Consider the following 21,041-nt stretch of genomic DNA (forward strand, 5'->3'; position numbering starts at 1 on the left):
ATCTCTCATTTCTTTGGTGACTGATGACACTCAGATGTGCAAACTTCATGGGGAGGTGACAGGTCGTTGGGTCCCCAGTTCCCGGATAGTTAACCCTGTTCTCTCTACTAGGCGGGTCTCCCTTGGCTGCAAGTGACAGAAACCCAATTTAAACTCCTTTCTGCAGGAAAGGATATTTCATGAATCACAGGATTGTGATAAGGTTAAGTATGGGAAGGGTGAACTCTAGGATTGGCATCCTGTGTGGACTCTGCTCTCTCTCCAAGAAGGTTTATCCTTTCAAATGGGCTATAGCCATATGATTCCAAACCGTCAGCTTCTGGCCTCCTACCTGAAGGCCTCCGGTGAGAAGCTGAGTTGCTCAATTTAGTTTCAATTCAAAATATAGCAGTGGGGCCATAGGCACCCCCTGTCACCTGGAGCTCAGGGCTCTGTGATTGGCAGCTTCCACTACTTTACCCCATGGGGGAAGGAGCTACCCCCAAAGGTTCACCTTCACCAAAGGGAAGGGTAGTGGGCAGATAGAACAACCAGAGCACTCTGCCCTGCCCCACCCAGTGGTCTTCTTCACAGTTATCACCAGTCCTAGACCCATGTGTACTTTCTGCTGGAAGCTTGAGTGGGCCTCAATTTGCATGGTTAAGACCAGAGTATTTCCAGGAGAATGATGATGTCACAGAACTGGGGTTCCAGAAGGCAGGCTGGCCCAGCACTCCCACCTTCCCTAGAACATGGGGAGCTGTGAACTGGGTGGGGCTAGAGTATAGGTCCTGTGGACGAGGCTTTGTTCTAATGACTCTCTAGGAAAACACTGGGCTGTCTGGGACCTGGGGTCAGAGAAGGCTAGGAGAGAGGTAAGCTTTGGAAGGGTGTGGGAATGCACCTGCCACAAGTACTGTATTCCCCTAAGGAAACCCTAAGAGGGGAGGGGACTTCATGGGCAGAGACAGAGCTCCCTGCTTGCCAAGGCTCAGTAACACCTGTCTCTCAAGGAATCTACTAAGTCAGAGTAGAGTAGGGTTGCATGAGACATACTAAAAACTTATTTGTGGTTTGTCTGAAATGCTAATGTAATTGGGCATCTTCTAATTTTATTTGCTAAATCTAGCAACTCTAGAGTGAGAGAGAGAGAAGCAAGAGAATGTTCGCAAGCTCAGGCTGGTATGGAGTGAGTCCTAGAAGACATCTGTGAGGAAACAGGGCCATCAGGGGAGCCATCTTGGCCAAGCAGAAGTTGCCTGACTCTGAAGCCTGGGGATGGAGGAACACAGGCCTTTGCCTTTGGGAACATATACTTAGTTTAAGGGGAACACACACACACACACACACACACACACACACACACACACACACAGTGACAGAAATAGCCCCATCCTTTGCTTCCATCACATTGACAGTTTTGAAGAATATAGGCCAGTTATTTTATAGATTTTCCCTCAGTTTGACTTTGTCCAATTTTTCCTTAGGATTAGATACAAGTTATGTATCTCTGGCCAGAATACCATATAAGATATATGTGTCCTTCTTGGGGTATCACTTCTGGAGGCACAGAATCTTTCTCTGTCTTTCATTGGAGGTGTTCATTTTGATTGCAAGGTCCACATACTGTCTGGTTTATTTGCTACATAGTTTCTGTTTTTCCCATGCAACTAATACATGATCTGTGGGGAGATACTTTAAGAGCATGTATATATCCAGTTCTTCATCAAGCTTCCCACCACCTCAGATTTAGCCCCCATTGATGATTCTTGCTCAGACCAATCTTTGATGGTTGCAGAATGGTGGCTTTCCAACTTCAAGACTACCTCCACATTTATCATATATTATTGTCAGTAAGAGTTCTTCCCCATCCCCATTATGTGTCTATTACTATTAAGGACTCATGGATTCCTATCTCATTCAGTAGATAATAATCCATCACTATCGTTGTTTATTTTGATGGTCAAATTGTCCTAGATTCCCTTAGAAACCACTGTGCATTAGTTCTGCAGATATGACACTAAAGGCACAGCAACAAAAGAAAAAATAGACAAACTGGTCTTCATCAAAATGTAATTCCTTTGTTTCAAAGAACACCATCAAAGGGCACCTGAGTGGCCCAGGAGTTAAGCGTCTGCCTTTGACTCAGGCAGTGATCCCGGAGTCCTGGGATTGAGTCCTGCATTGGGCTTCCTGCATGGAGCCTGCTTCTCCCTCTGCCTGTGTCTCTGCCTCTCTCTCTCTCTGTGTGTGTCTCTTGTGAATAAATAAATAAAATCTTAGAAAAAAATCAAGAAAGTGAAAGGTAACCCAGAGACTATGAGAAAATATTTGCAAATCATGTATCTAGTAAAAAACTTTTACAACTCCATAAGAAGACAAATAACTAAAAAAAATGGGAAAAGGATCTGAATACTAGATATTTTCCCAAAGATCCACAAATGGTTAAGGAGCACACGAAAAGTTCATTAGCCACCAGGGAAATGCAAATCAAAACCACCAGGTGATACCACTTCACACCAATTAGGATAGCTGTGATGGGAAAGTGTCGGTGAAAATGTGGAAATTTTTGAAACTTCATACACTGACACCGCTGATATCAGTAGAAAATGGTACAGTCACTTTGAAGTCTGTCAGTTCCTCCAAAGTTTAAGATTTATTGATTTATTTGAGAGAGAGAAAGAGAAAGAATGAGGGAAGTGGACAGAGGGAGAGGGGGGGAAGAGAAAATCTCAAGCAGATTCCCTGGTGAGCATGGAGCCCAACCCTGGGCTCAATTCCATGACCCTGAGATCATGACCCAAGCCAAAATCAAGAGTCGGATGCTCAACTGACTGAGCCATCCAGGCGCCCCAATTCTTCCAAAGTTTAAACTTTAAGTTACCATATGACTCACCAATCCCGCTCCTCAGTTTATGACCAAAGAAATGAAAACATTTGTCCACACGAAAATTTGTTTGTAGCACCATCATTCATAACAGCCCCAAAGTAGAAACAACCCAAATGTCTATAAAATGATAGAGAACAAATTGAGGTCTATTCATACAATGGAATATGATTCAGCCATAGTGAGATCCTGATACATGCTATGCCATGAATAAATCTTGAAAGCATTGTTAAGTGAAAGAAACCAGGGACCAAGGCCACATAGTGTATGACTCTATTTATGTGAGCTGTCCTGAAGAGGCAAATCTGTAGAGATAGAAAGTAGATTTGTGATTGCCAGAGGCAGGAGGGAGATGGAACAGGGAGTGACTGCTAATGGGCATAGGGTTTCTTCTTGGGTTGATGAAAATGTTTTAAAATTGATGTGGTGATAGTTGTACAGCTCTGCAAACACAGTAAAGAACTATTGAATTATATACTTTTTTATAAAGACTTTATTTATTCATAGAGACACACACACAGAGAGAGAGAGAGAGAGAGAGAGAGAGAGGCAGAGACACAGGCAGAGGGAGAAGCAGGCACCATGCAGAGAGCCTGACATGGAACTCGATCCAGGGTCTCCAGGATCACACCCTGGGCTGCAGGCAGTGCTAAACCGCTGAGCCACCACGGCTGCCCTGAATTATATGCTTTAAATGAAGTGATTGTATGGCTTGGTGAAATATATATTGTGAATTTTATCTCAATAAAGCTGTTACCAAAAATAGTGTTCCAGATTTAGCCTGTGGGTACCCCTTGGAGCTCTCATGTCCATTTGACATGCTCCAATCCATATTTTTAGCCCTTCTTTACTTCCCAGCACAAGATAATCCAGACTTAGCTCATATCCTTTCCTACTCCAGCCTAAGAATCAACTTTTTCCCTAAAAGTCCTGCTTCCTTTTGGGGGAATGCAAAACCAAGATCAAATTTCCTTTAATTATCATGACAACCCTTTTAAGTAGGTATTAGTATATCTTCATGTTACAAATGAGGCCCAGAGAGGTAAAGTGTATTGCCGGAGGTCACAGAGCAGCCCTGTCTTTGAAAGTAGGCCGTGTGACTCTAGAGCTCTTGCTCTTCCCTCCTTCCCCTAAACACAGAAAGTGTGAAGGTGAAGGTTATTTCTACATCGAGGTCACTTTTATTTGCTTTATGATTTGTACCTTTGAGTGGAAATGAAAGTGTTAGACCCATAAACAGCTTCCTAGGAATTACACAAGGCAGTGTATGCCCTTGGGAAAAGTCATGTGTCTTGTATCTGGGGGTGTGGGGTGTGGAGAGTTCAGTGTCTAGTGTCCTAGCCCTTCCACAGCACATGTTCAAATACACACACACACAAATACCAATGAAGTACAGTTCTCATTAATCTCCTTTGCCACCCTCACTCCCCACCCTATGCCCAAATACAGCCCATAGCTGGGTGCCCATTACAAGAGTGAGGATAGCTAAAAGGGCTGAAGACCTATAGATGAAAGGAGATCAGCCTCAGTTTTTCACTGTTGACATTGGGCAATGGGTACATGGAGATTCATGATACTATTCTTATTTTGTAAATATTTAAAAGTTTCTATAATAAACAACTATATAATGATAAATGAGAGGGAAGAGAAATAGCCATGTGGGGAGTTGTGAGTGAGCTGGGACATGTGGCTGCTCTCTCCAGATTCCTCAGGTGTTGGGAGAAGACCAGAGGCCCGTCTGTGAGATCCTCAGAAACACAGGCCCTTGACTGTACCTCCTCTCCTCCAAAGATGACAAGGGTGCTGTTCATGTCCTTGGTCAGCTTCCTCATTGCCATAAATCAGGCCAGCCTCATCAATCGCTGCGACTTGGCCAGGGTGCTGCGCAAGGAGGACTTGGATGGGTTTGAGGGCTACTCCTTGAATGACTGTGAGTGCTGCTTCTCACACCCCCCTCATTTCTCCTCCTCTCCTGTTCATGCCATAGGTGGTGGCCATCTTTCTGTCATTCGTCTTTCAAAGCCAAGTTCAAAAGGCAGCCCTCCCCAAGAGGCCCTTCCCAACATTCCGTATTCATTCCACAATTATTAAATGAGCACTTATGTGCTAGGAACCATTTTCAGTGCTGGGGATATAGACATGAGCAAAGCCCCTTCCTTTACAGCGTTCACATTCTAGAGGGAAAGGCAAGCAAGAGATAAACATACACATACAGATGAAGTACTTTCGGTGGTGATGAATGTCATGCAGAAGAATAAAGCAGGAGGAGTGATTGGTAACATTGTCCTAGAAGGGGAAGTCGAGGAATGCCTCTCTGAGAAGGCAACATCAAGCAGCACTCAATAAGCAAAGGACCTGGCCACCCAAATTTCTAGGGTAATAGCATTCCAGGCAGAGGGAACAGAGGGTTCTAAGGCTTCATCCTACTCCATGATAGGGATAGCTGCCTTTTGCCCAGACTTTGTACACACTGGTCTTGTGCTGTCTTTCTCCCTTTATCTTGTTTTCGGGCTTTTTAAGGTATGTATCTTCATTCTTGTACTATAGGCCCCTTGAAGGCAGCATCTACATTTGACCTAGCTACATGTCCCTAAACTGGGCTTTGTACAGTTCCTGGGATGCAGTAGGTGATCATTAAGTGCAGGAAGCATCAATGGACAGATGGGTGATGACTGGTTGTACTGAGGGGCGGGTGGGTGTCACGAACAGTGAGAGGAGAAGCTAATGGATGTTTCTAGCCCACTTGCCCCATCCAGCCTCTTAGGCCTTGTTTCTTTCATCTGCTTCCTGATCTCCCTCTTTCTTCCATCTCCCTCCTTCTTCAGCTCAAAAACCCTAAAAGAAACCCTCTTCTAAAAACCTAAAAACCTAAAACCCTCTTCTAAAAACCCTCTTCTCCCTGTTCAAAGGGCTATGTCTGGCTTTTGTGGAAAGCAGATTCAACATATCAAAGGTAAATGAAAACGCAGACGGCAGCTTCGACTATGGCATCTTCCAGATCAACAGCCATTACTGGTGCAACGATTACCGGAGTCACTCAGAAAACATTTGCCACGCGGACTGTCAAGGTCTGGCCAGGGCCCCAGGGTGGGAAAGCTCTACTCACAGGACTTCTCTTCCTATTCAAGGCCTGGGAATGTCCCCAGAGGGACTGCCCATGGAGTCCAGGAATGTTTTTGCTGAGCAGAGGACTTGACAAGTGGCTGTAGTGCGCATCTACTTAGCAGATTCTTTGGTGTACGGGTTCTAGAAAAGCTCTGCATAGTTAATAGCAGAGCAGGAGCAACAGCAACAGCCAACATTTCTTGAGAGTGTGTCATATACTAAGCACTTTACCTACAGAGCCCATTTCACCCAGCATTTCATGTGATGGAAACTATTATGATGCCCACTTTACAGATGAGCAAACTGAGGCTCATAGAACCAGTGCCGAATACCAGGCTGGTGGCCCTGAAGGCTCCACTCTAACCATCAAGTAAAAACTTTGGCCAATGTCTGATTAAAGGCCAAGTGCAAACTGCCCACCTCAGAGCCGCTCCAGGAGGCTCCATAGGTTCATGACTTGGACCTTCTCTCCTCTTTCATACTCTGATTCATATCCCGAGACTCTTCATCTGAAGAGCCTCCCTGATCAGGCAAGATTTACCTTGGTCTCTATGCTGCCTGTTTTGACATCTCCTTTCCCTAGAAACCCTCAAACGTGGCATGAACTACCATCTACCCTGACTAGGAAGTATGGGGGTAAACAGTTGTCCTGTCCCTCCTGGCCCCATCCCCGGCCACTACCTATCACCATTGTGGGGATGTCTAAATAGGCCTCTGAGAAGGAGGCTTTGCCTAATCTGGAAAAACTCAGCCCCTGGGGGGTGCATGCCAGCGCAGGGACAAGCCAAGCGGGAGCAAGGTGTCTGCCTCAGTCTTAGTCCTCTGTTCTCACAGGTGCTCTCTCTCTCTCCCTTCCAGACATACTGAGCCCCAATCTTCTCTCAGCCATCAGCTGTACAAAAAGGATTGTGTCTGGAGCAGGGGGTATGAAGAACTGGTGAGGAGGACACTGTGGGACTAAGTTAGCAGCCAGAGCCCTGGGAAGGTTGTAGTGACAGAGAAAGGCACAGTAGGCAAGGACTAGACCCTTTTATAGCCTAGAAAAATGTGGGAGAGTGGCAGGGCTTGGAACTCTGACTTATAATACCCAGGACCTGGGTCTTTTTCTGATGTACTAAAATTATTTTAGAAGGGGGCATCTGGGTGGCTCAGTCAGTTGAGCCTCCAACTCTTGATTTCCACTCAGGTCATGATCTCACAGTCATGATTCAAGCACCGAGTCAGGCTCCACACTCAGCACAGAGTGTGCTTGGGATTTCCCCTCTCCCTCTGACCCTCACCCCGTTACGGCTGTCTCTCACTCTCAAAATAAATAAATAAATAAATAAATAAATAAATAAATAAATAAATAAATATTTGGGCACCTGGGTGGCTCAGTGGTTGATCATCTGCTTTCAGGTCAGGTGGTGATCCCCAGGGCCTGGGAACGAATCCCACACCAACTCCCCACAGGGAGCCTGCTTCTCCCTCTGCCCATGTCTCTGTCTCTCTCTGTGTGTCTCACATGAATAAATAAAATCTTTAAAAAAATAGATCTTTAAAAAATAAAAAATAAATAAAACTCTTTTGAATGCAGTAACAAAGTAACTCAAGTGAGTTGAGGGAGCTGTTTCCTGAGGGCACAAGGTGTCTCACTGAGCTTACACAGGTGCGGCTAGACCTCAGGAAGGTAGTGGAAGCAGAGCTGGAAAGTGTCAGCCAGCTTTTCCTGGCAAGTTTCTGCCTCCTGGTGCATTTGCTTCACTACTTCCTTGGTAGAGAGCAGCATTCTCTGCTCCACATTCCACAGCACAGACTCTGGCTGCCCCAAGTGGATGGGCTAATGTCCTGAGCAGCAACAGAGACTGCCTAGGCTTAGTCCCTGTCCAAGTGCCTGGGATAAAGAACCTGATGGGTTCAGTTTGGATGCAGATCCCTGCTTGGCTCCATCAGCTGGAGGCCTGGGAGCAATTGAGCTATACCTTCATGGTTGCCACAGGGTCCCCTCTCGCTAATTGGCAGCAACATTTTCTGTAAATGTAAATGCTCCTCAGCTGGGCAGATACCCCCAAGTTGTCAGCATTTGTCCACGATGGTGGACATTGGGATGTTTACTTTACTTTTCTGAGCTTCAAACCAGATATACACAGAATACAACTGGCTGTATATACAACTGGCCAGTTGACTACAACTGGCCTCCAGGCGTCTGTGAGGATGGAGGGAGTTAAGTGCCTTGCCTACTCTAGAAACACCACGCACAAGGGACACTGATGGCTATGAGGGCTGACCTGTTCTGGAGGAAGAGTCAATGGTTGCACCTGAGATTGATTATTTATTTATTTACCTTTTAATTTATTTAGTATCTTTCATCCTTCTACAATGGTGCTCTCCTACTTCAGAGGAAGAGAAGGATTTGAAAATGTGGAAGCATATCGGGTGGGGGAAGTAGAGGACAAAGACCACAGATAGGGGAAATTTAAGGGAAGAATCAGAGGGCCAGGGGGGACAAAGCAGAGAGCTAGGAATGAAGGGGATTCTGAGCACTGCTCTAAGATCTGGGTCATGTAGCTGCAGAAGGAGCTTACTGAGTGGTAAAAACAAGAACCAATCTGTTTTCTTTCCACAGGGTAGCATGGAGGTTGCACTGTGCAGGCCGGCCACTCTCCTACTGGATGACAGGATGTTTCTCGGGATGAGACAGGACACAGGGCTGCCGTAGAGTCATTCCAGAGCTCCTCTTCTCACTCAGGAATTCATTTCTCCTTCCTCTTGCCTCTGCTTCAGGTTATTTTCTTTCCTTCCCATTTACCAATAAACCTGACCATAGCCCCCAGGAATAAATGGTTTTCTCGGGCTTCCTCCTTGTACCTGTCTGGGCCCAGGCCTCTGGTTCTGACTCTCATTTGCAAACCAAGAGGACCACAATGAAGAAGTTGTTATATTTGGATAATTATTAAAGCATTCCTTGTGCAAAGAATGTGTTGATTTGTTCATTTTTAATTGTAGATATATTCCAGTACCTAATCTAAGAGTGTGGCAGGCACTAGAAGAAGGAAAATAAACCACAACTATTGTTCTTGAGGTGTTTATAAGCTACCCAGAGAAGCGGAGACATACTCAACCAATGGGTATAATAATTGAGTGGATACATACAATGAATACAATGGATAATGAGATGGGTAATAAAATCTACAATTTTTGGTTTAAAACAGTATCAGGATCCCGGTTATTCCTCCAAAGCCAACTACTTTCAGAGTAAAAGAAGATTCCGAAGAAGATAATGGTTGGGGCTAAGGGTCTTGTATATTGAGGTGGAGAAAGTAGTGCTGGCTGGGGTCAAGAGATGGTGCCAGGTGCCAATGATTTGGGGGTGCTTTCAGAGAATGGGCTAAAATCTAGATGTTTAAGAAAATAAAGGCATCTCTATTTGGGATCTGAAGGTGCTAATGCGGAGTAAAACGTGCATAAGGACAATGCAAAGACAGAAAAGGGGCAGTTGGAGGAATGTCCTGCGCATAGCTAACAACACTGTTTGATTAAACTGTCCCACTTGGGCCACTGATATCCCTACTTCTGGGCCTTCACTTGGATTTCACAGACCAGTAAAACATCAACAAAGTTGGAAAAAAATTCCAACTTTTTATTTTAAAGCTCAGGTAAAAGCACTCATTAAAACTATCCTCTATCAGCAACTCTTCATAAAACATTTTTTAGCATGAAAAATGAAGGTCATATTTTTAGGATAATAAAATGGGATAGATTTTGTTTTATATATATATATATATATATATATATAGAGAGAGAGAGAGAGAGAGAGAGAGAGGCAGAGAGACAGGCAGAGGGAGAAACAGGCTCCCTGCAAGGAGCCTGATGTGGGACTCAATCGTGCACCCCAGGATCACACCCTGAGCGGAAGGCAGATGCTCAACCATTGAGCCACCCAGGTGTGCCTCCTGAAAGCATTAAGCCAAAGTATTCTATCTTTAGAGATCATTTCCCACACGGAGTTGAGAAATCTCAAAAAATGTTTAAAGATTTTATTGATTCATGAGAAACACACAGAGAGAGGCAGAGACGTAGGCAGAGGGAGAAGGGGTCTCCCCCAGGGGAGCCCGAGGTGGGACGGATCCTGGCATCCCGGGATCACGCCCTAGCCCTCGCGGAAGGAAACCCCCAACCACTGAGCCAGCCAGGCGACCGGAGAAATGCACATGTTTAAAGGTCAGTAGGTAACTACTAACTGCTTGGGACTCTACATCTTCTCTGGCAGTGCCGCTGACGCCAGTTGCTATAAAGATGACCGTACGCTGGGATCCTGGAAGCTCACCCTTTGGACTCTACCCTAAAAATTCACTCGAAGAGAAGAAGGAAGCTCTAGGACTCTGGCGCGGTGGGGCTGCGGGAGGGGAAGTAGAGTTAGAGACCCGCGCAGAGTGGGGGGCCAGGGCGGGCGGGGCGGGGCTCTCCCCACTCCCGCCGAGCCGGCCCCGCCCCCGGCCCCGCCTCTCTTGAAGCAGCGCGGGGGCACCTTGCGAGCAGTGACGCGAGGGTGGCGGAGTCGGTGTCTTTTGCGGTTCCCACCGAGAGGGATAAAACCTTGCTGGTGTGGGAGCTAAGTCCGGACCCTCGGCCGAGGCCTTGCCCGGGAGCCGAGCCAGGATGGAGGGGGCAGGGAGAAGGCCGCCCCCTCGGTGACCGGGTGACCGGGAGCCCTGGAGACTGGCCTTACCCCTCAGCGCTTTGTAGTCTCCGCTGAGAGGCACCCTGGTTCTAGAGGGGACCTCGGCGGCCGCTCAGCCCCAAGAGACTTTTGAGGGGCAGCGCTCCACAGCCAGCGCCTGTTGCCTCCTAATGCTTTTCGAATCTTAGGGTTCCAGAGGAAAACCTGTTCGCGAAGTGACAAGTGCTTGGGTTGCCTGTGCAGAGGGTTTAGGGAATATAAGGGAACGGGCAGTTTTGGTTTCTGGGCGTGAAATTTCATGTACGTATTTGGTGCGGGACCAGCCCGCAGCGCTCTCTGGTCACAGCATTCTCCCAGTTCGGCCTCCTGTATTCGGTAGGAGTCTTCCCAAACGCGGCAGTGGCCCGCCCTGGTTTCTGTGCCATCATCAAGTTTTATTCAGCAAGGGATGCTCACAGAGCACAAAGGGCGTGTCACGAGAAGCATCTGTTTCAGAATTCTCCACTGAAGGTGGGTCAAGTAGGAAATTCCTAACTCCGCTGGCACAAAGTGCCGAATTCTGTGACAACAGACTAGCATTCATAGAGCTCTCCTGATTTACAGAATGCTTTCGGGTGCATTGCTACATCGATCCTCTGGTTTCCTTGGGTGGCTGTGTCGTTTTTGTGTTTTTCTTTTACTTGTTTTCCTTTTCCTTTTTTTACACGAAGAAACTCGAACTCAGGATAGTTAAGTGGCTTACTTAGGGTTCATGACAAAAACTGGAAGCGAGAGATCAACCCCCAATTGATGTTAAATCCGGTGTCGGGGATCCCCGGGTGGCTCAGCGGTTTAGCGCCTGCCTTCAGCCCAGGGCGTGATCCTGGAGCCCCACATCGGGCTCCCTGCATGGAGCCCACTTCTCCCTCTGCTTGTGTCTCTGTTTTTCTCTCTTTCTCTCTCATGAATAAGGAAATAAAACCGTTAAAAAAATGAATCCCGTGTCATTTTATGCTGCCTCTTATTTTAGGAAATCTTCACAAGAAGAGTGTTGCTTATATTTACTATTATGTGAATTTATTTATTTTTTTAATTTCACCTATTCATTTGAAAGAGAATGAGACCATGAGAGGGAGAAGCAGACTCTCTGCTGAGGAGGGAGCCTGATGCAGGCAGGACTTGATCCCAAGAACCTGGGATCACAACCTGAGCCGAAGGCAGGTGCCCAACCATCTGAGCCATCCAGGCACCCTCTTTATTTATTTAACACAGAACCTTGGGTTATTACTCCTGCTTTCCAAAATTGTTAGCCAGTTTACTTATGTGTTCTTTAATACTTTGGCAACTACACATAGTTCCTGGTTGGGCTTTTTGTTGTTGTTTTTTGCCTTTTATAAATACAGAAAAAAAAATAATGTCTTAAACCAAATAAATCAAGGAAAGGTCTAAGGCACCTGAGAACGTTTTTCAGTAGCATGAAGAAAATTGGTTGGCAAGCTTATCCAAGGTGACAGCTATCTCTCCTACTCGGAGGCTCAGGGCCCTTCTGAAGCTTCCTTGTTGTCCAGAACAGCTCCACTATGCCTCACTATTAGCCTCCCCTGCAGCACCCAACATTTAAAAGTTTGTCTTCATTTCTCCTTCCCAGCAGGCAGCTTCAGCTAGAGAAAGTAATTTCATTTTCTTATCACTCATTCTTTCATTCATTCGCTCAATCAACAACAGAATGTACTTGGTTCTAGGAATGAGAAAAGAATAAGATATGTTTCCTTCAAGCACTAAAGGAGCTTATAAACTAGTGATAGAGAAGGATGGAGGAACAAACAGTGAAGAATTAATAGAGCAGCCCTGGTGGCTTAGTGGTTTAGCGCCGCCCACGTGAAGCTCCCTGCATGGAGCCTGCTTCTCTCTCTGTCTCTCTCTGGTGTCTCTGTCTCTCTCTGTTTCTCTAATAAATAAATAAATAAATAATCTTTTTTAAAAATAAGAATTAATAGTGCTGGGACACCTAGATGGCTCAGTGGTTGTGCTCAGGGCGTGATCCTGTGGTTGTGGGATCCAGTGCTGCATCTGGCTCCCCAAGGGAGCCTGCTTCTCCCTCTGCTTATGTCTCTACCTTTCTCTGTGTGTCTCTCATGAATAAATAAATCTTTAAAAAATTTAAAAAAGAAAAAAAAAATTTAAAAAAGAACAATAGTGCTATGACTTTATTTGCAATATTTAAATATTTATGAATATTTAATATACTACATCCTGCCTAAAGTTGACATAGGCATTTAAGACTAAACTAGTGGATGTAAGAAATTCACCACAGAATGTAAGTCATTTAGAGTTAACACTGGAGGCATTGGCCTTCTCAAAGGAGCTATTTAATGCAAATAACCTCTAATTGTTTCGTTGCTTATAAAATTTATAGAAGTATGTATATTCCTTGTTCTAACAGGTTAGTAACTTGGGGAGAAGAGTGTTGTAGATTAAGGTCCTTTGTCCGTGTTAGGTCCATCTTGTCTGCTCTTCAGGTTGTGTTCTCAGACAGGAGCTACAGGATGGGACAACAAAAACAATTTACTTCCTTTGCTCACCTACAACCCTGTCATTTGCTTCTGGAGGGCTTCCTTGCTTTCATCATCACTCTCACCACTAGAGGTGAAGGAAATCTTCCAATTAATCAGAGGCCCTAGAAATGATGCAGAACAGTACTGTAGCTTAACAATGATAAATAACATTCATTTAGGGCTTACTATGAGCTCATTGCTTACAATGTTGTTCCCTATTTAATCTTCACAATCAGTTCATGAAATAGGTATTGATAACTCTCGGGTGTATCCAAAACTAGCCTATGTGGCAGGTTGTGATATTTTTCGGTCTCTCTCTCATGTCTTTAGGTTCATCTTGGCACCAAACATAAAGCGGTTCAACATCAGGCCCTTGCCCTAAATAGCTCCCAATGCCAAGAATTGGCAAATTATTATTTGGTTTCAATGGATGGTCAAAAAGGATAATCAAGGCAAACTTTATAGATTTTCTTTGACTAATCAGACTCACTTCAACATCGAAATCTTGGACATTAGAGAAGAGAGAACTGGAAGTGGGGAGATGTGAGTCCTCTAAGTGGAAGGACCTCAACATTGGCCTGCCACCTAAAATTAATAATACTCTCAATGATTTGGGTGGTGATGTCCATAATTTTCACCAATATTTGTAGGGTGTAGAATAAAAAACAATTGTCTATATCTATAGTTCATTTGCAAGTCTTACTTGATTTTGAAGCTATAGGATACTTCAACTGTTAGCTAGGTTTGCTGGAGTTTAGTTTTTAAAGACTAAGAAATCCGGGCAGCCCTGGTGGTTTGCGGTTTGGCGCCACCTTCTGCCCAGAGCCTGATCCTGGAGACCTGAGATCCAGTCCCAGGTCGGGCTCCCTGAATGGCGCCTGCTTCTCCCTCTACCTGTGTCGCTGCCTCTCTCTCTCTCTCTCTCTCTCTATCTCTCATGAGTGAATAAATAAAATCTTTAAAAAAAAACCTAAGAAATCTTAGCTAAGTATTAGAAGCTTTGTTTGTTTGTAAGAGTTGACCCTGTCCCTGGATTGGTCACAGGTTTCCAGCTTGGGCAGCTCTTCCAGTGTAGATTGACTTCTGTGGTCATCAGATGGAATCTCCATTAGCTGTCAACTCTGACAACCTTTAAGAACCAAACTAAACGTCTGGGTTGTTGGCCTCGCCCTAATATGCCAACACTCGCCCTAATATGCTGTGGTATCCATATACACATTCAAAACTCCTTCGGCTAAAAAGTCTGGTAGCTCTAGTTTGCCTTAAGGGAAATTTTATTGCCTATAAGGTACATAGGCCTGTTTCTGCCAATAAAGTGTTCAGATGCATGCCCGCCCTCTCCCCAAAGTATTGTATATTGTATCTGCAAGGAGAGGAAAACTGGACTCCAGCTGGATTGAAAGCAGCAGGGAAGGGATCATCTCAAAAGGCTTCCAGAATAGAAGAATGGTGGTTGCCAGGGGCTGGGCTGTGGGTGGGATGGGGAGTTATTGTGGAATGGATACAGAGTCTCAGTTTGGGCACATGAAAAGAAAAATGTTCTGGAAATGGTTGCACAACAATGTGAATGTACTTAATGCCACTGAACTATACCCTTAAAAATAGTTATTACGAGAGACAGGGTCACAGATTTAGAAAGATACTTAATCCAGCCTCAAGATTGGTGTTGAATTAGGTAACATCTAGAAATCTCTTGAAGGGATCCCTGGGTGGCACAGCGGTTTGGCGCCTGCCTTTGGCCCAGGGCGCGATCCTGGGGATCCGGGGTCGGGCTCCCGGTGCATGGGGCCTGCTTCTCCCTCTGCCTGTGTCTCTGCCTCTCTCTCTCTCACTGTGTGCCTATCATAAATAAATAAAAAAAATTTTTAAAAATAAATCTCTTGAAGATACGTACATTTATGTCTGTATCTGCATATCTATCTGTATCTTTGTAGGTAGATAGATTATAGGTAAATAGAGACATGTTTTGGTGGGGGGGAAGATATGCTTTGGGGAGGGGATCTGGACAAACTGCTTTTAAATGTATTCTGGAAAAAAAATCTAAGGATATACAGGAATCTTTAGTAAAAAAAAAGGGGGGGGGTAATGAGACAGAATAGAGATATCAGATATTAAAGCATACTGTGCAGCATAATGATTTTTTAAGTGTGATTGGTTTATCAGTAAATGAGATGGATTTGTGGGTGGCTAGATGCGTCCAACATTGGACCTTTGATTTTGGCTTAGGTCATGATCTCAGGGTCCTAGATCCAGCCCTGAATGCGGGTTCCACACCTAGCAGGGAATCTGCTCTGGATTCTCTCCCTCTCCTTCTGCCCCTCCCCCTACCAGTGCCCTCACATACATTCTCTCTCTCTCTCTCTCTCTCTCTCTCTCTCTCTCAAATCTTTTTAAAAACTGAGATAGAGACTTCCGGGAGCGCCCGGGCGCCGCGCCCGCCCCCTGCGCGCAGCGCTGTCCGCCCGCCGCCCCGCACGGCGCAGCCCCGCGAGCGCGCAGCCAGGCCGGAGCCCCCGCGCCCCGGCTCCCGGCGGCCATGGGGGCGTCCGCGCGGCTGCTGCGCGCCGTGATCATGGGGGCGCCGGGCTCCGGCAAGGGCACCGTGTCGTCGCGCATCACCAAGCACTTCGCGCTGAAGCACCTCTCCAGCGGGGACCTGCTCCGGGACAACATGCTTCGGGGCACAGAAATTGGTGTGTTAGCCAAGACTTTCATTGACCAAGGGAAGCTCATCCCGGATGGTGTCATGACTCGGCTGGCCCTTCATGAGCTGAAAAACCTCACCCAATATAGCTGGCTATTGGATGGTTTTCCAAGGACACTTCCACAGGCAGAAGCCCTGGACGGAGCTTATCAGATAGACACAGTGATTAATCTGAACGTGCCCTTTGAAGTCATTAAGCAGCGTCTCACCGCGCGCTGGATTCATCCGGCCAGCGGCCGAGTCTACAACATCGAATTCAACCCTCCCAAAGCCGTGGGCATTGATGACCTGACAGGGGAGCCTCTCATTCAGCGGGATGATGACAAGCCAGAGACGGTTGTCAAGAGACTCAAGGCTTATGAAGTCCAAACACAGCCGGTCCTGGAATATTACCGGAAAAAGGGAGTATTGGAAACCTTCTCTGGAACAGAAACCAACAAGATCTGGCCCCATGTGTATGCTTTCCTACAAACAAAAGTTCCACAAATAAACCAGAAAGCATCGGTTACTCCATGAGGAAAAGTGTACATCACCAGTAAGATGAGCAGAGACTCCTCACCTGTGCATTTAGAAGCTCCGTGTTCTGAGACTGGCATGTATGAATTCTTTGAAAATTATATTAGTTTCACTTCTACTGATTTCATTCTGGAAATTAAGAATGGGCCAAATGAGTCCGATACTAAGATTCATCTTTTTGTCTACCCAGGGTATCTTCTATGGGTATGTAATTTAAAAACATCAGATGTCCTAATTAAAAGAGCAATTGGTAGTAATATTAACTTTTGTTCAGAAGACTTAAGTGGTTGATAAAAAATTTTCTTATTCTTTGGAGAAGCTAAAAACATTTCCATGTCACTCGGTAAAGTAGCTCATCAGAGAAATGTGTTGTAGACTGATGCCAAAACCCAGCATCGTTAGCACTGTGGTACATGGTTTTGTGAAACACTATCAAATTCTAGAAAACAAGCAACCAGATATGCAGATTAGTTTCAGGATGCAAATTCACTGTTGCCTTTACAGTAAGAAACTTAAAAACTTAACCGTATATACTGTATTTATTATGTCATAAACAAACTTTCAGTTTATTCAGAATTTTCAGTCTGCTATAAAATTGTGTTAAATTAGCATATAGGAAAATATTACTTTCCTGTGACAGGTTTTGAGAACATGTGTATTGAAAAAAATGATTTATTAGAAATTGACATTGGAAGTTCTTACAAAAGCAGTGAGGTTGAATTATCAACAGAAAATGTAATTAGTCTTGTGTTTTCAGATTATTGCTCAGGTTAAGAAGTATAAGTATGTGCTTTAGGATCTACTTGCCAGTTTCTCTTTTTGATCACTATGTAAAATCTGCTGTGATGAGTGACAAAATACAAGAAGAAAAGCAAACCCATGGCCCTACATAAAAGCAAGCATACTGGGTCCTCAGGAAGTAGAAATAGATCAGCTATGCCTGGGGAGAATTTCCCTGACATGCTTAACAATCATAATTAGTAAACAATCAATTAGTAAACTAATCAAATTAGTAGCAATTAAAAGGATTTACATGAGAGGTTAAAAAGGACCAGGAAGGTAACTGAGTTTGTTGAAGGACTTTATTCCTAGTGAAAGCAGCGGGCAGCTGCTGGCTTTCCCTGCCACCGTCAGCAGGGCAAGAACTCCACCTGTGTGTGTAGCCTGAGTAAGTAGCCCTTTAAAAGCGAAGAGAATTTGATTTCTTCGTAGGGCAACAAGGATGCGTGCTTATGTCCTGTGGCCTGGCAGGAAGAGTGGGGCGATGAGAGGTGGATGAAAAAATCAGCTACATCTTCAGTGGGATATTTACTCTTACTTGGTGCTAAATCAGATGCAACGAGTCCTGGTACAACCTGTTATGAACTGCCTTTGAACACCGGCCTGTTATCCCAGGCACTCAAAATATAAATGCCAGCAAGTGGTTCTTCGTGTATTTTTGTGGGAAAAAACTTTTCTTTTGATTTTTAAAAATTCAATGTTGATCTTTCAGAATGGACCAAGGCTTTTTTTAAAAAGGATTGCAGGACACATTTAATTCTTTACAAAACTTTCTGTAATGCCTTATTTGAATGTATTATGTGCTTTCTAAAACTGTGGTGAACTACTAAGCTTATGAATATTACTGGCTTTCCTGGCATACATGACTCTTAATGTACTACAATAAAATTAAATTCTAGAACAAAAAAAAAAAAAAACTGAGATAGAGGGATCCCTGGGTGGCGCAGCGGTTTGGCGCCTGCCTTTGGCCCGGGGCGCGATCCTGGAGACCTGGGATCGAATCCCACGTCGGGCTCCCGGTGCATGGAGCCTGCTTCTCCCTCTGCCTGTGTCTCTGTCTCTCTCTCTCTCTGTGTGTGTGACTATCATAAATAAATAAAAATTAAAAAAAAACACTGAGATAGAGGAGTGCCTTGGTGGCTCAGTGAGTTAAGTGTCTGCCTTTAGTTCAGGTCATGATCCCAGGGTCCTGGGATCAAGCCCCACAGTCAGACTCCCTTGTTCAGTGGGGAGTCTGCTTTTATCTCTCCCTCTACCCCTCCCCCTGCTTATGTGCTCACACTCTCTCTCTCCTTCCCTTTCTCTCTCTCTCTCAAATAAAGTCTTTAAAAAAATAGTTATGATAAAAACAGAAGTGTGAGATGAGAAAACTTCTAGGAAAATGCTTTATTTTCTGCTTTTAAATTTCAAAAGAATATCTAATGATGGGTTCTATTATTGTATACAGCAATCTCATTTTTATTTTTTTTATTGGAGTTCAGTTTGCCAACATATAGCATAACACCCAGTACAGCACATTTTAGAACAAGAAAAACTCTGAATTGATCCTCGTTAACTTTATTACAGAAAGTGGTAAAATAGCTGTGGAATACAGACAGTGTGAAGAGATTACAGATGCCAGAACCCAAGAGGAGCTACATGATTTAATTCAAGCACCTGGTTATTAAAGCTCAAGGGTTCCACAGCTATACTATACTATACTATAACCATAATTTAAAGCAACTGACAGGATTTGGAAGACTATAGTTAGCTCTGTCATCTTTTGGGAAATGTGAAACTCTGAAACTGCTTTTGAGTGCAGGGAATTTCTGGGGCTTTTCTTGAAGTCTTGGCCCTTGGCTCTGACCCCTTATTTGAAATTTGGAGAGCCAATTGCATCAGAGTGCTCCTATAGTTGTGGACATAGAAGAGGACACAGCCTTTTAGCGCTCCCCTCAAACAGAATCTCAGGGACTTGGGAACAGAGTAACTATGGCCTTAAGTGAGATGATGCTACAGCATTTGAAAACCTTTATGTGCATTGGGACACCTGAGTGACTCAGTGGTTGAGCATCTGCCTTGGGTTTGGGGCCTGATCCCAGGGTCCTGAGATGGAGTCCCACATCAGGCTCCCCTCAGGGCTCTGTGTGGCTCTCATGAATAAATAAAATATTTTTTTTAATTGTCTTTCAAATAAGGTATATTACCCAGATATCAGTATCACATAGACATCTTGTATGAAATATTTTGTTGAAGAACTTTTCTGTAACCCTAACCCTGAATTAGGGATTAAGTTGACAAAGTAATTTCTAAAATAAAATGCCAATGTTCTATATATTGAATGTTAAAAAAAAATAAATAATAGGAGCAAAGAATGTGTTTCATGTCATTAAGAACTTAATTTGGGGCTAGAATTCTGATTATTTAACTAACTCCGAAGTTGCAACATTTGTTTTGAAGGGAAGAGAGTAGAGAATGAAAAGATGGTTACTTTCTGAAAAAGCATTTGAAGTTTTGTCTGTGCAAAAATTCTTCTAATTCAATTTAAATCAAGCCAGTCAAGGAAATTTCAGACTTATCCAAGTTTACACTTTAAGAAGTCTAGCTTCCTGTGAAATGTGAGAGAAAGAGATTCAGTATTGATGCTATAGATTTCAGAAACCTGACTCTAACAACAGATCCATTCCTAAATAAGACCAGTTATGGAATTAGTTCCATTTAAAAACCATAGTATGTGCTAGACACTGGGAATAGGATAAAATCCGTTCTCTCCAACAGCCCTGGCGGCGCAGCGGGTTAGTGCGGCCTGCAGCCCAGGGTGTGATCCTGGAGACCCGGATCGAGTTCCGCGTCGGGCTCCCTGCATGGAGCCTGCTTCTTCCTCAGCCTGTGTCTCTGCCTCTGTCTCTCTGAATAAATAAATCCTTGAAAGCAAAGCAAAACAAAAACCTACGTTCTCCAGAGCTTGTGCCAGCCCATAAACACGGACTAAAATGAAAGAGATTATAGAAAGGACAGTGAAGGAAGTAAACGGGGCGCTAGTTACAGTATTTCCAGAAAGTTTAACATGCTGACCTCAACATTTTAAGTGCCTTCTCCATGCGTGCACACAGGGTAGACCTCAAGGTTACTTGTTCTAGATTGACAGGTGTGTTGAGTGTAGGTGGGACGCGGAAGTTTTCCATCCTAATGTAAACGGAGGGCTAGTCCCTTGGTTTCAGACTCTCACTCCCAGAATGAATTGCTCACCTCTCCCCTCCCCCCATGCCCCCAAGCCCCTCCCACAGGAGTTTGGAGCCATCGCTGATTCAGTGGTAGGTAGCCTCCTCCTAACACAGTAGTGAATTAAAACTCAGACATGCGTATTGAGAACTTAGAGGAGTCTACGGCCATACCACCCTGAACGCGCCCGATCTCGTCTGATCTCGGAAGCTAAGCAGGGTCGGGCCTGGTTAGTACTCGGATGGGAGAACTTAGAGGAAATGGCAACATTCAGAGTAACCGTGAAGTGTGCTCCCCTCCCCACTGTCCCTGTGCTTATTCTTCAGGTCAGCCTCTTTTCTTAGAAGCAGTACAGCCAGGGGGAGGAGGAATGTGTCTCGGATTTAAGCTTTGAAGAGGACAAGTTCGATCCGCCAGAAGTGGACTAGCATTTTGAATCTCCGGGACGCCAGGTCTTCTGCTTCCTGGGGAAACTGCTCCACACCCCGACCCTACACCTCAGAGCGGCTGGAGTCTGGGTCCTTGCAGACTCCAGCAGCCCAAATCCTTCCCTGTAGCTCGGCGGGAGGTAGTGGTGGCCTTTGCAGGGGAAGGGAGGCTTGGCCTGGGGATTCTGGGGAAGAGGCTTGAACCAGGGGCTTCGGAGCCCAGCCGCACCCCAGCTGTGCCAAGCTC

At 44.9% G+C, this 21,041-nt stretch overlaps 1 protein-coding gene and 2 pseudogenes across 1 annotated transcript; all 3 read left to right on the plus strand.

The window, feature by feature from the left end:
• The first annotated feature begins 694 nt into the window (after positions 1 to 694).
• On the plus strand, positions 695 to 8,927 carry LOC140607065 (lysozyme-like protein 6). Its single transcript, XM_072781402.1, has 5 exons — positions 695 to 854; positions 4,570 to 4,796; positions 5,776 to 5,934; positions 6,830 to 6,908; positions 8,577 to 8,927. The coding sequence occupies exons 2-5, from the start codon at positions 4,658 to 4,660 to the stop codon at positions 8,644 to 8,646; spliced, it is 447 nt and encodes a 148-aa protein (XP_072637503.1). The 5' UTR covers positions 695 to 854; positions 4,570 to 4,657; the 3' UTR covers positions 8,647 to 8,927.
• A 1,319-nt stretch (positions 8,928 to 10,246) lies between these two features.
• LOC140607382 (RAD52 motif-containing protein 1-like) lies at positions 10,247 to 20,945 on the plus strand (annotated as a pseudogene).
• LOC140607063 (GTP:AMP phosphotransferase AK3, mitochondrial pseudogene) lies at positions 15,643 to 19,660 on the plus strand (annotated as a pseudogene).
• Positions 20,946 to 21,041: the final 96 nt, after the last annotated feature.

The sequence above is a fragment of the Canis lupus genome, chromosome 16 (genome assembly GCF_048164855.1).
Source record: "Canis lupus baileyi chromosome 16, mCanLup2.hap1, whole genome shotgun sequence".
NCBI lineage: Eukaryota > Metazoa > Chordata > Mammalia > Carnivora > Canidae > Canis > Canis lupus.